This window comes from Ascaphus truei, chromosome 4, assembly GCF_040206685.1.
Source record: "Ascaphus truei isolate aAscTru1 chromosome 4, aAscTru1.hap1, whole genome shotgun sequence".
NCBI lineage: Eukaryota > Metazoa > Chordata > Amphibia > Anura > Ascaphidae > Ascaphus > Ascaphus truei.
The window spans coordinates 87162659-87177425 of NC_134486.1; the positions used below are offsets into that span (position 1 = coordinate 87162659).

At 44.6% G+C, this 14767-nt stretch overlaps 1 protein-coding gene across 2 annotated transcripts in view; it reads left to right on the forward strand.

Moving 5' to 3' along the window:
* USP34 (ubiquitin specific peptidase 34) overlaps positions 1 to 14767 on the forward strand; it is a 162578-nt gene that overhangs the window by 112539 nt on the left and 35272 nt on the right. For both annotated transcript variants that reach the window (XM_075596167.1, XM_075596168.1), the window contains 6 exons: positions 950 to 1113; positions 2546 to 2611; positions 5276 to 5422; positions 5522 to 5578; positions 6278 to 6355; positions 13192 to 13286. In XM_075596167.1, coding sequence (XP_075452282.1) covers positions 950 to 1113; positions 2546 to 2611; positions 5276 to 5422; positions 5522 to 5578; positions 6278 to 6355; positions 13192 to 13286 — 607 coding nt within the window. The remainder of the gene's footprint in view (positions 1 to 949; positions 1114 to 2545; positions 2612 to 5275; positions 5423 to 5521; positions 5579 to 6277; positions 6356 to 13191; positions 13287 to 14767) is intronic.

Here is a 14767-nt window from a genome sequence, read left to right on the forward strand (position 1 = left end):
AATACATTTTTTTATTTGTATTTTTTTAAAGTTGTGTTAATGGGGGGGAAAAGGAATGCAATATAATGTATTCCGTTTGATATGTTTATTTTTTAGCATCTCACGTTAATTGTTAATCTTCAGTACAAGCAGTACTCGCTTTTCCGACACAATGCGTCCCGCAAACCCGGGACAGTCGGAAAACGGGACCCATGTTAACCAGCGGCAGTTTCCGTCGGATATGCGAAACCCGCGGTGGATAATGCGTTTTTAGACTGCATTATGCGCCATCGGAAAGCGCAATGTCGGAAAGCAAGGACTACCTGTACCATGTTGATCAACAAGGACTGAAAAGAGAGTAAAAGGTCATCGATGAAAGTCCGTTGATGACCTTTGGTACCGGGGATTTTTTGTTTTGTTTTTAATTAGCCTGGCAGTCTATTTTAACAAACTGCATTCAGAGCTCTGTTACACAGTACTGTATATAGGATCTTGCTGGCTGTTATTTGTTTGACTATTTGACTTTCTAAGTACTCTCTTCCTACCCCGATTTTCTGAGTACTCTCTTCCTACCCCGATTTTCTGCCGCGCTCTACGCTTTCCCACTTGTAAGTAATAAGGGATGTGGCGTCTGCTCTGCTAAAGTCCTCGTTTTGTTGTAAAGTTGGCTTGAAATGCAGCAGTGGTTGGCAAAACAACACACAAAAAGAGATTTGTTTAGTTTTATTTATTCTAATGAAAACTAACTTTATTTACTTACTATTGCTATTTATTGCAGCATGTGACTGTCTTTTGGAGATGACAAATTCTCCATGCCATGAACTGCTGCTTTTATATGCCAAGGTTGTAGGCCTCACAAATATTTCCAGATGTAACCATATTCTGATCAATTATTATGGGGAGATAATAAATATTTGTATTTTTTTTCATATGATGCAAATTGTACAAGATGCTTCTTTCCCTCTTGCAGCGTCCCACTCCCCTTATAAATGGGACTATTGGCCTCATGATGATGTCCGTGCCGAGTGCAGATTTGTTGGCCTGACCAATCTTGGCGCTACCTGCTATCTGGCATCTACCATTCAGCAGCTGTACATGATACCGGAGGCCAGGCAAGCCATCTTTACTGCTAAGGTATGTGATTCCTATAGTGTTCATGAACATAACCTGTGTGTCCGAGCTCGGACCTCCTGATTGAGGACAGTATTAATATTTTATAAGGCACTAGCTGAGAGACCTGGCGTTGCCCGGGAGTCACACTGCCCCCCCACACACACTGTCCCCCCTCCCCCACACACTGTCCCCCCTCCCCCACACACTGTCCCCCCCCCCCCACACACACACACACACACACACACACACACACACACACACACACACTGTCCCCCCTCCCCCACACACACACTGTCCCCCCCTCCCCCACACACACACTGTCCCCCCCCACACACACACTGTCCCCCCCTCCCCCACACACACCCACTGTCCCCCCCTCCCCCACACACACATAGTGTCCACACACACTGTCCCCCCCTTTCCCCCCCCACACACTGTCCCCCCACACACACACACACACTGTTCCCCCCCTCACACACACACACACTGTCCCCCCTCCCCCACACACTGTCCCCCCCCCTCACACACACACACACACTGCCCCCCCTCCCCCACACACACTGTCCCCCCCTCCCCCACACACACAAAGCCCCCTCCCGTATTACAGGACTCACAGCACCGCTCCTCTCTCCCGCGCTCCTCCGATTGTTGCACGCCTTGCCCTTCTCTGCTCTCCCTCCTCCCGTCCGGGGAGCGCTGCGCACGCGCCCCCTCTCTGCACCTGTGAGCGCGAGCCGCCGGGAAACGTGCAGCAGGGAAGGTGCGGGGCCTGTCCGTATGACGGGGGAGAGTGACGGCCACCGGGAGGGGGGAAGGTGCAGGGCCTGTCCGGGTGATGGGGGAGAGTGACGGCCACCGGGAGGGGGGAAGGTGCGGGGCCTGTCCGGCTGATGGGGGAGAGTGACGGCCACCGGGAGGGGGGAAGGTGCGGGGCCTGTCCGGCTGATGGGGGAGAGTGACGGCCACCGGGAGGGGGGAAGGTGAGCTGCGGTCCGGGTGACGGGGGAGAGTGACGGCCACGGGGAGGGGAGATGGTGAGCTGCATGGGGGCCTGAAGCAGTGATGTGAGTGTGTGAGGCCAATGAGAGGTGTGCGGGGGCGGGCGGGCCAAGGGACCAATGAGATTGCCGCAAGGGACAGGGAACACACCACAGACAGGGAGACATACATACAATGATTTCACAAATATTTAGTGAGATATAGGAAACCACTGACCATAAAACAACCCAAGTTCTTCTCTCCCTTAATTGCCAACAACATTTGAATTTAACCAATATTGTCCATTTGCTCTGTCAAGTAGTGTTGGGGTATATCACTGATGTGACGGCTCAGTTAAGAATTGAATGATGGCTTTAATAACCTTTGCAGATTCCAGATTTAACAATAGTGAGATTTATTTAGTAATTACTGTCTTTAATATATATAATGTACTTTTTTTTAAATTTTTATATAGTATTCTGAGGATATCAAGCACAAGACTACTTTGCTGGAACTCCAGAAAATGTTTACTTATTTGATGGTTAGTGAAAGCTTTTGCTGTTTATGTACATTCAACAGGTTTTTTTTATTTGCGTTTACCTGTGAAGCCATCTTTCACAGCCATTCAATATTGATGTTAATTAGAGCGCAGTTTGTTACCTTTGTTGCACAGTATGATCCACTCATTTGTTTTTATATTTATAAATTACCTGCACTTCTGTTTGTTCCATGATATTACACCACATTTCAGGCACTCCAGTGATGTTACAGATATAGCTCAAAATAAAGTTTGTGAAATTTATTTTTGCAAGAAGTGACATAAAAGTACCAGCGCATACAAACTTCTGGCTCTCTTGTATATTTGAAGCTTAAAATGCTTGTCGATATATAGAATAATTAAGATTGGCGCACACACAAATATTTGTGTCCTGAGTTTTGGATGATTTTATGCGAGTGGAAAAACAATAAAAGCGCAAATTTTCATAGAATGGATTTTTAGTAAAAAGGCATATTAGAATATATAGATCAACACATAATATGAGCGTAGAACAAGCACAAAATAAACATCAGTGATACAGTGTTACCGGATTCTTATCGGCATCGAAAGGTCAGTATTAGTCTCAACCGAGAAACCAGGATCTTGGCAAAGTGTCCAGAGAATGATGTCAGTAAGGCCGCGCTTATTGTGCTGGCGATGCAACGTCGCCCGAAATCAAATACATTGCCGCCGCCGCGTGCGCTTATAGTGCACGCGACGGAGCGAAAATCTGAAGCCGGCAAAATTTGATTTTTCAAGGGCAGTCGCGCCACGTGACGGCCCTTGAACAAATCAAATTGCCGGAATCCCGCGACCGCCGCCGCCCGGCGAAACATAACTTTCGCCGGTGGCGACGGGTGACGTCACCCGCCGTGTCGCCGTCGCCAACCACGGCACTATAGGCATGGCGTAAGGAAGGCACTCGCTCCCGACTGCAGCAAAACAATAGAAGGGTCCAAGAGTAAAAGAATTAAAGAATAGCACACAGTCTATTCCTTTTCCTATTCTTTTAATTCTTTTATTTTTTAACTTGGACCCTTGTCGAAGTTCTGTGTTTATTTACACTCTTCCTACAGTATGTTCTTTGAGCCGTATTTAACTAGCTACAAGCTTTTCAAAGCGGTGGTTTTCTGCTTGCTGTAAGAACTGCAGCTGTATACCAACACAGGTGATTTTGCAATCATTCACCTGCAACTAGCTGAGGGAGACGTGTGGCGTGTGCCTCCATTGTACTCACGTACCTTGATGGAGTCTTGCGGCTTTCCCCCTTGCGACTGGGAGCGGGTGCATTCCCTACCGGAGCTGATTTGACCTCACTGCGCTGTGGGAATCTGTCTGCCGTGTACCTACTGTGGAGACCAGGGGTGAGTGCTACGCCGAGGAGAATTCCTTCTTTCCTCCTATTTCAAATGGGACCGTTTGTTTTGCTGCAGTCGGGAGTGGCTGCCTTCCCTACCGACATCATTCTGTGGCTGCCTTCCCTACCGACATCATTCTGTGGCTGCCTTCCCTACCGACATCATTCTGTGGCTGCCTTCCCTACCGACATCATTCTGTGGCTGCCCCTCCCCTACCGACATCATTCTGTGGCTGCCCCTCCCCTACCGACATCATTCTGTGGCTGCCCCTCCCCTACCGACATCATTCTGTGGCTGCCCCTCCCCTACCGACATCATTCTGTGGCTGCCCCTCCCCTACCGACATCATTCTGTGGCTGCCCCTCCCCTACCGACATCATTCTGTGGCTGCCCCTCCCCTACCGACATCATTCTGTGGCTGCCCCTCCCCTACCGACATCATTCTGTGGACACTTTGCCAAGATTCTGGTTCCTCAGTTGAGACTAATACGTACCTTTCGATGCTAATAAGAATCCGGTAACACTGTATCACTGATGTTTATTTTGTGTTTGTTCAACACTCATATTATGGGTTGATCTATATATTTTAATATGCTTTTTTACTAAAAAATCCATTCTATGAAAATGTGCGCTTTTATTGTTTTTCCACTTTCTCTGGTGTTCGGAGCCATCTTTTTTTACTAGCTGCATTTCCCCACTTTTTGAGCATTTGCTCGTAGCATTAAGGGTTAATGTTCTCCTCCTTGCTATATTAAAACACAATCACTATATTAACACATATCACAAATATTTTAGAGCGCACCTTTGTTCTTTCTATTTGATGTGGGTGCCTGTAGCCTGGCATCCACATAAAATCCCTCCCACAAAAATGAGTTAGAAGTGGAGCACCTTTTATGTAGGTTGGCACAGCAATGCAAAGCACCTTCTGCTTAAAGACGGCAGAGGACCAGCTCCGTCCTTTATGTTCTACTTATTGTTCACAGACAGCAGGGTTAGGCACTATGCACATTAAAGCTGGCAGGCTTGGTGAGACACAGTGTGTTAACGCTGCTATATCTATGCATTGGGAGGTGTCGGAAATGTATACAGATATTAATTATTAATTATCAATGTATAAAGAAGCATATTTATTTCTAGCAATAGTGTAGCCGAGTCTCCTCTGTCTTGCAATTCGTGGTAGAATAATGCTTCGTGGAGCTCTCCAGCATCGGAAGGGTTGAACTAAAGTGATTGAAATCAGAACATGTTAAGAGACGCAATTGTGTTTGTCATAAAAATGAATTGAATGTAATAAGTGTTTTATTTGAAGGAAAGTGAATGCAAAGCTTACAACCCACGGCCGTTTTGTAAAACGTACACAATGGACAAACAGCCGCTGAACACCGGGGAGCAGAAGGATATGACCGAGTTCTTTACGGATCTCATAACAAAAATTGAAGAAATGTCCCCTGAACTGGTGAGTTCTATTTCATAGCCGTGTGCCTGTTGATATTAAAATTATGTGTATGCTAAAACAGGCAAATAATTAAGATTTTTTTTTTATTCACCTCACCAGAAAAACACAGTAAAGAGTTTATTTGGAGGTGTCATTACAAACAATGTTGTGTCTTTGGTAAGTATCCCTCACTGTACTCAAACAATATTTGATCAAATCTAATGAATAATTTAAGCATTTCATACAGTAGTGAGAATGGTTCACCTGTTGCCATGAGTAATCGTCAAGGAAATGTGTCCTGAAAACACCGGAAGTTGTAGTGCGGTAGAACGTGGCAATGTTATCTGGTTGGTGAAGTCACGGCTTCCTATTAGAGACTGTTTAAATATCTCGGAGAGGGGAGGGAGGTCCCTGAAGCTAAAAGTAAAGCAGTTTAGCTATGGTCCGCAAATGGACGGGATTACTTGCAGGATATTTTAGATTTACATTAGAGATTTCCTTCCATGGGATGTTTTTATTTTGAAATCTGGTGTTTTGTTTGGGAGATATGAACAGTTGAAAAATGTCTGTGAGGTCAAAATAAATCTCTCCCCAGAGCCCAGTGTTGACATTAAGAAAACACTAAAAACATGTTGAAAAAGAGAGCAGAAAATGTCCAGCGGGCAAGTTACTAGCATTATATGAGTTACAGCAGCTCTGTGCATCCTTCTGCACGTCATGTTCATTTTTCCTTTTGTTCATACCAATAGTCCTCTCCTCTGTGTAGTACCCTTCAGGATATTTTGTAGAGATTTTTACACACTTACAGATGTATTTGCCTATTTGGGACTTCTAATTCATTTGAAACCTGTGATTGCTTTATTGCTTGTTGTCCAGGATTGTGAACATGTTAGCCAGACAGCAGAAGAATTCTACACGGTCAGATGCCAGGTGGCTGATATGAAGAACATTTATGTGAGTGGCAGATGGAAAACTTGATAACAAATAATGTTTTTGTGTCACACACGCATGCACACGCAATATGTATTGGTTACTTATGTTGGCACAGATAATGTAAATGGGAAAAAAATATTCAGTTCAAAGTTAAATTAAATAAATAGTGAGAAATGTTGCCCATGTGTTTTAGGCATCTAGACACTCTGATATTAGTACGACTGAAGGATTTTTAAAATCTAAGTACACCCCTATTCTTCAGCCCTCACTCACATATACACACTCACCTTTTCACAAGAACACAACCGTCACACTCACCCTCTTCTTGCGCACTCCACATTCACCCTCACACTTCATACTCACTCAACACACTGTCACATTTACTCCAACTTCTCACACAGCGCACACACCCTCTTTCTTAATCATAAACACCACTTTCAGCTCCTTCTCTTACTTATACCACATATTTTCCCCCACCCTAGAAAAAACACTAGCCTCCCTCACTCACCCCCACACACAAAGATAACACACACACACACACACGCACACACACACGCACACACGCACACACACACACACAATGCATGCGCATTTTTTTTTTTTTTTTTAAACGAACTATTTTTATTCAAGCTACAAAGCTGTAGTAGTTAAACTGGACATTTGTATGAGGAGAAGATTAAATGTCAGCAAAGGGGAAAAAAGTGAAAAATACTGGATGCATAAGTATTCAGCCTCTTAAGTCAGTACTTAAGAACCGTTTGCAGCAATTACTGCTATGAATCTTTTTAGATCGGTCTCTAATAATTTTGCACGGTAGGATGGTGACATTTTTGCCCAGTTCTGATAAGTTTGTTGGAGATCGTCAATGGACTGCAATCTCCAAGTCTCGCCATAAAATGTTCGATTGGATTAAAGTCAGGACGTTGACTGTGCCACTCAAGAACATTAATTCTCTTCTTATTCAACAACTCCAAAAATATCCTCAACCTACTGTACAAATCTTGTAGACCCCGATCCAAAAAGATTCATAGCAATAATTGCTGCAACAGGTACCAAGTACTAATTTAGGCTAAGATTATACTTACCAGGTGCGCGTGACGGAGCTCGTGCACGCCTGCCGCTGGCGCGATGTGTGAACTGTGCTCTCAAGAGATGTTCAGGTGATGGGGACGCATGGCCGTGATGCCACGTGACCGGTTCGCCCTCATTGGCTGAACCGCTTCACGTGGCCGTTACTTGGAAAGGCAAAATATTTTGTCTTTCCAAAACGATGTCGCGCTTCCGCGCAGTCGCGTGCACTGTGTGCGCCTCCACTAAGATTAGGTATTTGTTCCGGCGGTGCACACTGTTGGCGGCACTATAATCGCGACCTAAAGGGGTTGAATATTTATGCAACCAGTATTTTTGTTTTTGTGTAGTGCCAACATATTCCGCATTGTGGTACAATGGAGTTACAGAGATTTGTATATCATTCTGTTTATGTAATTTACATTTAAGGACAAATAAGCACAAACGGATACAAAAGGTAATGAGGGCCCTGCTCGTGAGAGCTCACAATCTAGAGGGAATGAGGGACAATAGTTGGTGTCAAAGTGCTCATTGTGCAACGTATGCCTCAGGATGGAGTATGGTCCTGCCACACAGCTGACCCCATAGTGTGTGTGTGTGTGTGTGTGTGTGTGTGTGTGTGTGTGTGTGTGTGTGTGTGTGTGTGTGTGTGTGTGTGTGTGTTGGTAATTCTTTTATGTACATATTTCAATTAATTGTCTATTTTTGCCTCATAACATACTTGGTGGTTTGTTGAAGAAATAAACAACATTGGGCACCATCAACCTTCAACTTAGCCCTGATCGTTACAACCTTCACCTTAGCCCGGATCATTACAACCTTCACCTTAGCCCGGATCATTACAACCTTCCCCTTAGCCCGGATCATTATAACCTTCACCTTAGCCCTGATCATTACAACCTTCCCCTTAGCCCTGATCATTACAACCTTCAACTTAGCCCTGATCATTACAACCTTCACCTTAGCCCTGATCATTACAACCTTCAACTTAGCCCTGATCATTACAACCTTCACCTTAGCCCTGATCATTACAACCTTCACCTTAGCCCGGATCATTACAACCTTCCCCTTAGCCCGGATCATTACAACCTTCCCCTTAGCCCTGATCATTACAACCTTCACCTTAGCCCTGATCATTACAACCTTCCCCTTAGCCCTGATCGTTATAACCTTCACCTTAGCCCTGATCGTTATAACCTTCACCTTAGCCCTGATCATTACAACCTTCACCTTAGCCCGGATCATTACAACCTTCCCCTTAGCCCGGATCATTACAACCTTCCCCTTAGCCCTGATCATTACAACCTTCACCTTAGCCCGGATCATTACAACCTTCCCCTTAGCCCGGATCATTATAACCTTCACCTTAGCCCTGATCATTACAACCTTCCCCTTAGCCCTGATCATTACAACCTTCACCTTAGCCCTGATCATTACAACCTTCCCCTTAGCCCTGATCATTATAACCTTCCCCTTAGCCCTGATCATTACAACCTTCACCTTAGCCCTGATCATTACAACCTTCCCCTTAGCCCTGATCATTATAACCTTCACCTTAGCCCGGATCATTACAACCTTCCCCTTAGCCCTGATCATTATAACCTTCACCTTAGCCCGGATCATTACAACCTTCCCCTTAGCCCTGATCGTTATAACCTTCACCTTAGCCCTGATCGTTATAACCTTCACCTTAGCCCTGATCATTACAACCTTCCCCTTAGCCCTGATCATTATAACCTTCACCTTAGCCCGGATCATTACAACCTTCACCTTAGCCCTGATCATTACAACCTTCACCTTAGCCCGGATCATTACAACCTTCACCTTAGCCCTGATCATTACAACCTTCACCTTAGCCCTGATCATTACAACCTTCACCTTAGCCCTGATCATTACAACCTTCCCCTTAGCCCTGATCGTTATAACCTTCACCTTAGCCCTGATCGTTATAACCTTCCCCTTAGCCCTGATCGTTATAACCTTCACCTTAGCCCTGATCGTTATAACCTTCCCCTTAGCCCTGATCGTTATAACCTTCACCTTAGCCCTGATCATTACAACCTTCACCTTAGCCCTGATCATTATAACCTTCACCTTAGCCCGGATCATTACAACCTTCCCCTTAGCCCTGATCATTACAACCTTCACCTTAGCCCTGATCGTTATAACCTTCACCTTAGCCCTGATCATTACAACCTTCCCCTTAGCCCTGATCATTATAACCTTCACCTTAGCCCTGATCATTACAACCTTCACCTTAGCCCTGATCATTACAACCTTCCCCTTAGCCCTGATCGTTACAACCTTCACCTTAGCCCTGATCGTTACAACCTTCACCTTAGCCCTGATCATTACAACCTTCCCCTTAGCCCTGATCATTACAACCTTCACCTTAGCCCTGATCATTATAACCTTCACCTTAGCCCTGATCATTACAACCTTCCCCTTAGCCCTGATCATTACAACCTTCCCCTTAGCCCTGATCGTTACAACCTTCACCTTAGCCCTGATCGTTACAACCTTCACCTTAGCCCTGATCATTACAACCTTCACCTTAGCCCTGATCATTACAACCTTCACCTTAGCCCTGATCATTACAACCTTCCCCTTAGCCCTGATCGTTACAACCTTCCCCTTAGCCCTGATCATTACAACCTTCACCTTAGCCCTGATCATTACAACCTTCCCCTTAGCCCTGATCATTACAACCTTCCCCTTAGCCCTGATCGTTACAACCTTCCCCTTAGCCCTGATCATTACAACCTTCACCTTAGCCCTGATCATTACAACCTTCCCCTTAGCCCTGATCATTACAACCTTCACCTTAGCCCTGATCATTACAACCTTCACCTTAGCCCTGATCATTACAACCTTCACCTTAGCCCTGATCATTACAACCTTCACCTTAGCCCTGATCATTACAACCTTCACCTTAGCCCTGATCGTTACAACCTTCAACTTAGCCCGGTTCATTGCATCCTTCAACTTCCCCATCCAGCCAGGAGCTCTGCTGTGTACAAACCGCCTGCAGGAGCGACATGCTCCCTTAACGGCCATTCAGCATTAATTTGGTGGCACACACTACAGCATCTGCGCTCGAGTTGGGTAAATCAGCTGCTATCCGGATCTCTCGATCCTATGCAGCTAGGAGCTCTGCTGTATACAAGCCGCCTGCAGGAGCGACACGCTCCCCTAACGGCCATTCTGCAATAACTTGGCGGTAACAGAACAGCATTTGCGCTTCATTTTATAAATATGCACATTGAACATGCTATGAGGTTTCTACAACGGCATAATATTTTGGAGCTTTGATGTACCTTAAATGTGGTACCTAGGCTAAACTTTAAACTATATAATTATATGCCTGTTGTCCTGTTTCACTGGGATCTAATTATTTTATTTATTCAATACTAATATATACACACTTCAACCTGTATCACGTCTGTTTAATGCTATTAGAACAAGGATACATGCATTTGTGTATTTATAAGCTCTGTGATATGTACTAAGAAACACCAACAGGGGTTAATGACTCTATTCAGACACAGAGTGTGCCCAATTTCATCAATGGGCAACTGCTGCGCTACTTTATACATTATGTATATCTAATAGCATTTACAGTGGCACACACAATGGACTATATGTCCCGCCAGTGAACCTTTACCTCTCCGAGCCAAAGAAGGGTTAATACTTACCTTGCTGCTTTTTCGGTCATCAGTGATCCTCTGCACATTGTCTTGGGATGCAGGATTGTTTCTCTGCGTGGATTTGTCGCCACTAATCCATCATCTAAGAGTATATAAGCACGCATGTATGCCTCTGTTCTACACCAGAGGTGCGCAAACTAGGGGGCATGGGATTTTCTAAGATGGGGCGCGCGGTTGCAGAGTTACAGTCTAGCCTACACCATCTGAACAGAGATACAGTCTAGCCTACACCATCTGAACAGAGATACAGTCTAGCCTACACCATCTGAACAGAGATACAGTCTAGCCTACACCATCTGAACAGAGATACAGTCTAGCCTACACCATCTGAACAGAGATACAGTCTAGCCCAGGGGGGCGCAAACTTTTTTCCCTGCGCCCCCCTGCCGGCTGTCCCCTCATTCCCGCGCCCCCCCCAACCCCAACTTACCCGCGCTCCGGCGTAATGACGTTACGTTGCCATAGCAACGTGACGTCACATGACCTCGCAGCGTCATTTTGACGACGCAGGGAGGAAGCCGCCGAAGCCACGGTAAGTAAGGTTTACAGAGGCCCTGCAGCTCCCCCGGCACTTAATTTAAGTGCCTTCGGGAAGCGCGCGGGGCCTCTGTAAACCCCGCGCCCCCCGTCGGCAGTGTCGCGCCCCCCCTGGGGGTCGCGCCCCACAGTTTGCGCACCGCTGGTCTAGCCTACACCATCTGAACAGAGATACAGTCTAGCCTACACCATCTGAACAGAGATACAGTCTAGCCTACACCATCTGAACAGAGATACAGTCTAGCCTACACCATCTGAACAGAGTTACAGTCTAGCCTACACCATCTGAACAGAGATACAGTCTAGCCTACACCATCTGAACAGAGATACAGTCTAGCCTACACCATCTGAACAGAGATACAGTCTAGCCTACACCATCTGAACAGAGATACAGTCTAGCCCTGTGAGATGTATTTACATTGTTACTAATGTCAGTGAGGTAACTTTACAGATTTAGAATATATTCAGGACTCATACTTACTCTTGACATAGTCAGTGTGTTAAATAATAAAACGTATATACTGTGGTGCGCCGCAAAGGGAATTCTTTTTTCTCTAATACCCCAGTGCACCGTTGCTGCTTCTAGCCTCTTCCAGGCAGTACACAGTACAATTAGAGCGAGGTTACCCATATATAGCGTATCCTTCAACTTAGCCTGGATCATTACAACTTTCTTAGCTGGTTCTGTTAGGAGCTAGCCTGGGGCAAAAGCAGCTAACGAGAGTAGTACAGTATGTATTTATTTCACAAGATAGGTGTTATTGTCTTTTGTATAGTAGCGCTTAGGCTTGACCAAAAAGGTATCTAAAATGTTAAAATACCTTTAATTACATTATGTAATCATTAACAATTGCTAGGTAGTGTTACCTGGTTGGATGTTGCAACTCCAGTCAGCATTGCTATGAGAGCCTGCACATTAAAGACTGTATTGCAGAGAAAATAAAGTACACAGATAAATGCACAGTATAAATAAAGAACATATTAATTCCTTTTGGTTACCCAAGTAAGTTATGGTGAGGAAAAAAGTGACACCAGAAAATATGTCTGAGTTCTGCAGTTTTGCTGGCCATGCCCTTTTTTGCACCAGGCTTTGCCGTTACGGGTGTGTAAAACAGCAGACATAAGCTTAAAAGGATCCATGTTCAAATGGATAAGAAGCAAAAAGCGAGTGTTCATTTGCATGTCATTACCCAGAATTCCTGGCTGCAGTGGAAGCATTGTATGTGATGTGATGATGGTGAAAGGCCGGCTTGTTTACCTGTCTGAGATGTGAATGTGCTCATAAGTGTTTACTATTTATTTGGGGTAAAAACTTTAATTTTCGCAAGCAAACTAATTACATGTACATTTTTGTTTGTTGCACAAAAGTCTGTGTTGTAGATTGTGTTGCACAATTAAATATGATTTACATGCAAGTATTTTTAGTATACATTAAAACCTACCAGTTATTTTTTCAGCAAAGATAAATACATCTGCTAACCATGAGGCTGCAGGATTGTTATTTAGAAGCATTGTGCAAATGCGATCACTCTGTTCTTCATACAGGAGTCTTTGGATGAAGTTACTATTAAAGATACTTTGGAAGGTGACAACATGTACACATGTTCGCACTGTGGCAAGAAGGTGCGAGCTGAGAAACGGTTAGTATGAAACTAAAAATCATTTTGCAAAGTGCTATCGGTTTTTACTGCGGCAGAGTGACATATACCCTTACAGCAATTGGCTTTACAATGACAATTTAGGGAATAATTCCATATACTGGACGATCATGTGCTTACACTTGTGCTAGTGGAAGATCAAAGAGTAAAGGAATACATTCTACGACAGCCATCACTAAATGTTAAAGATATGTCCAAATGTTCTACTTGCGAACTGAATAGATTTGCACAGAATTTAATATCTCATATAAAATGATGAATATCTCATATAAAATGATGAACTAAAAACAGATAATGTGAACTTATTTTATGTATTAGGCTACGCTTATAGTGCCGGGGACGGTGACGTCAGGCTGCGGTAGTTGGAAAAATCAAATTGAGATGACTTCAAGAAATCACGACCGTGCCGTCGGGCCGTCGCGTCGCGCTTACTATAAGCGCACGCCACGGTGGCAATGCATTTGTTTTGCCGCGACGTTGCGTCGCCGGCATAAGTGCAGCCTTAGAAATGCATACCAACAGAACGATTTTGTATACAGTACATATAATTCACAAATGCAAATAAGTACATTATAGAACACCAGTTCAGCATCAGGAGTGGCCTGAAAATGTCCCAGGCAATATTAATTTAGAAAGGCAGAACATTGTGCAGTGAAAAAGTATTAGTCTCAACTTATCAATAATTCGTATAGATTCACACACGTCACTAACTGACCTGGTCTGTTCACCTACGGAGTTCAGTGATTACTTATTTTGGCGGATGTTCTCCTCAAACCAAGGGCTCTACTGGTCACGAACCAGCGCTCCGGTTCTCAAACATTAGCTGCAGTCCAATATGCCGTTGGCTCCTGCCAGTTCCGCACCACCAGTTCCGCACCACCGGCATCCAGTGATTATCTTTCACTCTATTACAGCAGTCACAATATGGATTTGCTTAAACGATGCTTGTTATCAACTACTGACTCCTATCTGCACTGTATTAACATTGGAACTGCAAGGGGCAAGAAGAGCAGAAATTAAAGCTAATGGCAGTTTGGAAATATATTGACCAATCCTAGTGAGTACGGCTGGGAAAATTGAGGTGCACTGAGGGAAAGATAATTATTGGAAGCCTGTTAATGATGGTGCAGAACTGGCAGGGGTGAACTACTGTACCTATTGTATGGAAGCTGACGTTTGGGAACCAAAGCCCAGTGTATGGGGAGAACATCTGCCAAAATAAGCCATCGCTGAACTCTGTGGGTGAAGGGACTCAGTCCAGGTCAGTGAGAGTGAGTCTTGCAAGATGGAGGGAGCATGTCGATTGTCCGAGATGATCTGTGATGAGCGGTGAGCTCATCGATTGAACAGGAGACAACACACAGGAACCGATGTTCAGAGCTTTCACTCAACATTAACTGCACCTCTTAATATTTCTGTCTGCACTTTAACTCAGGAACCTTCGTCTGTATTTATATTAGATA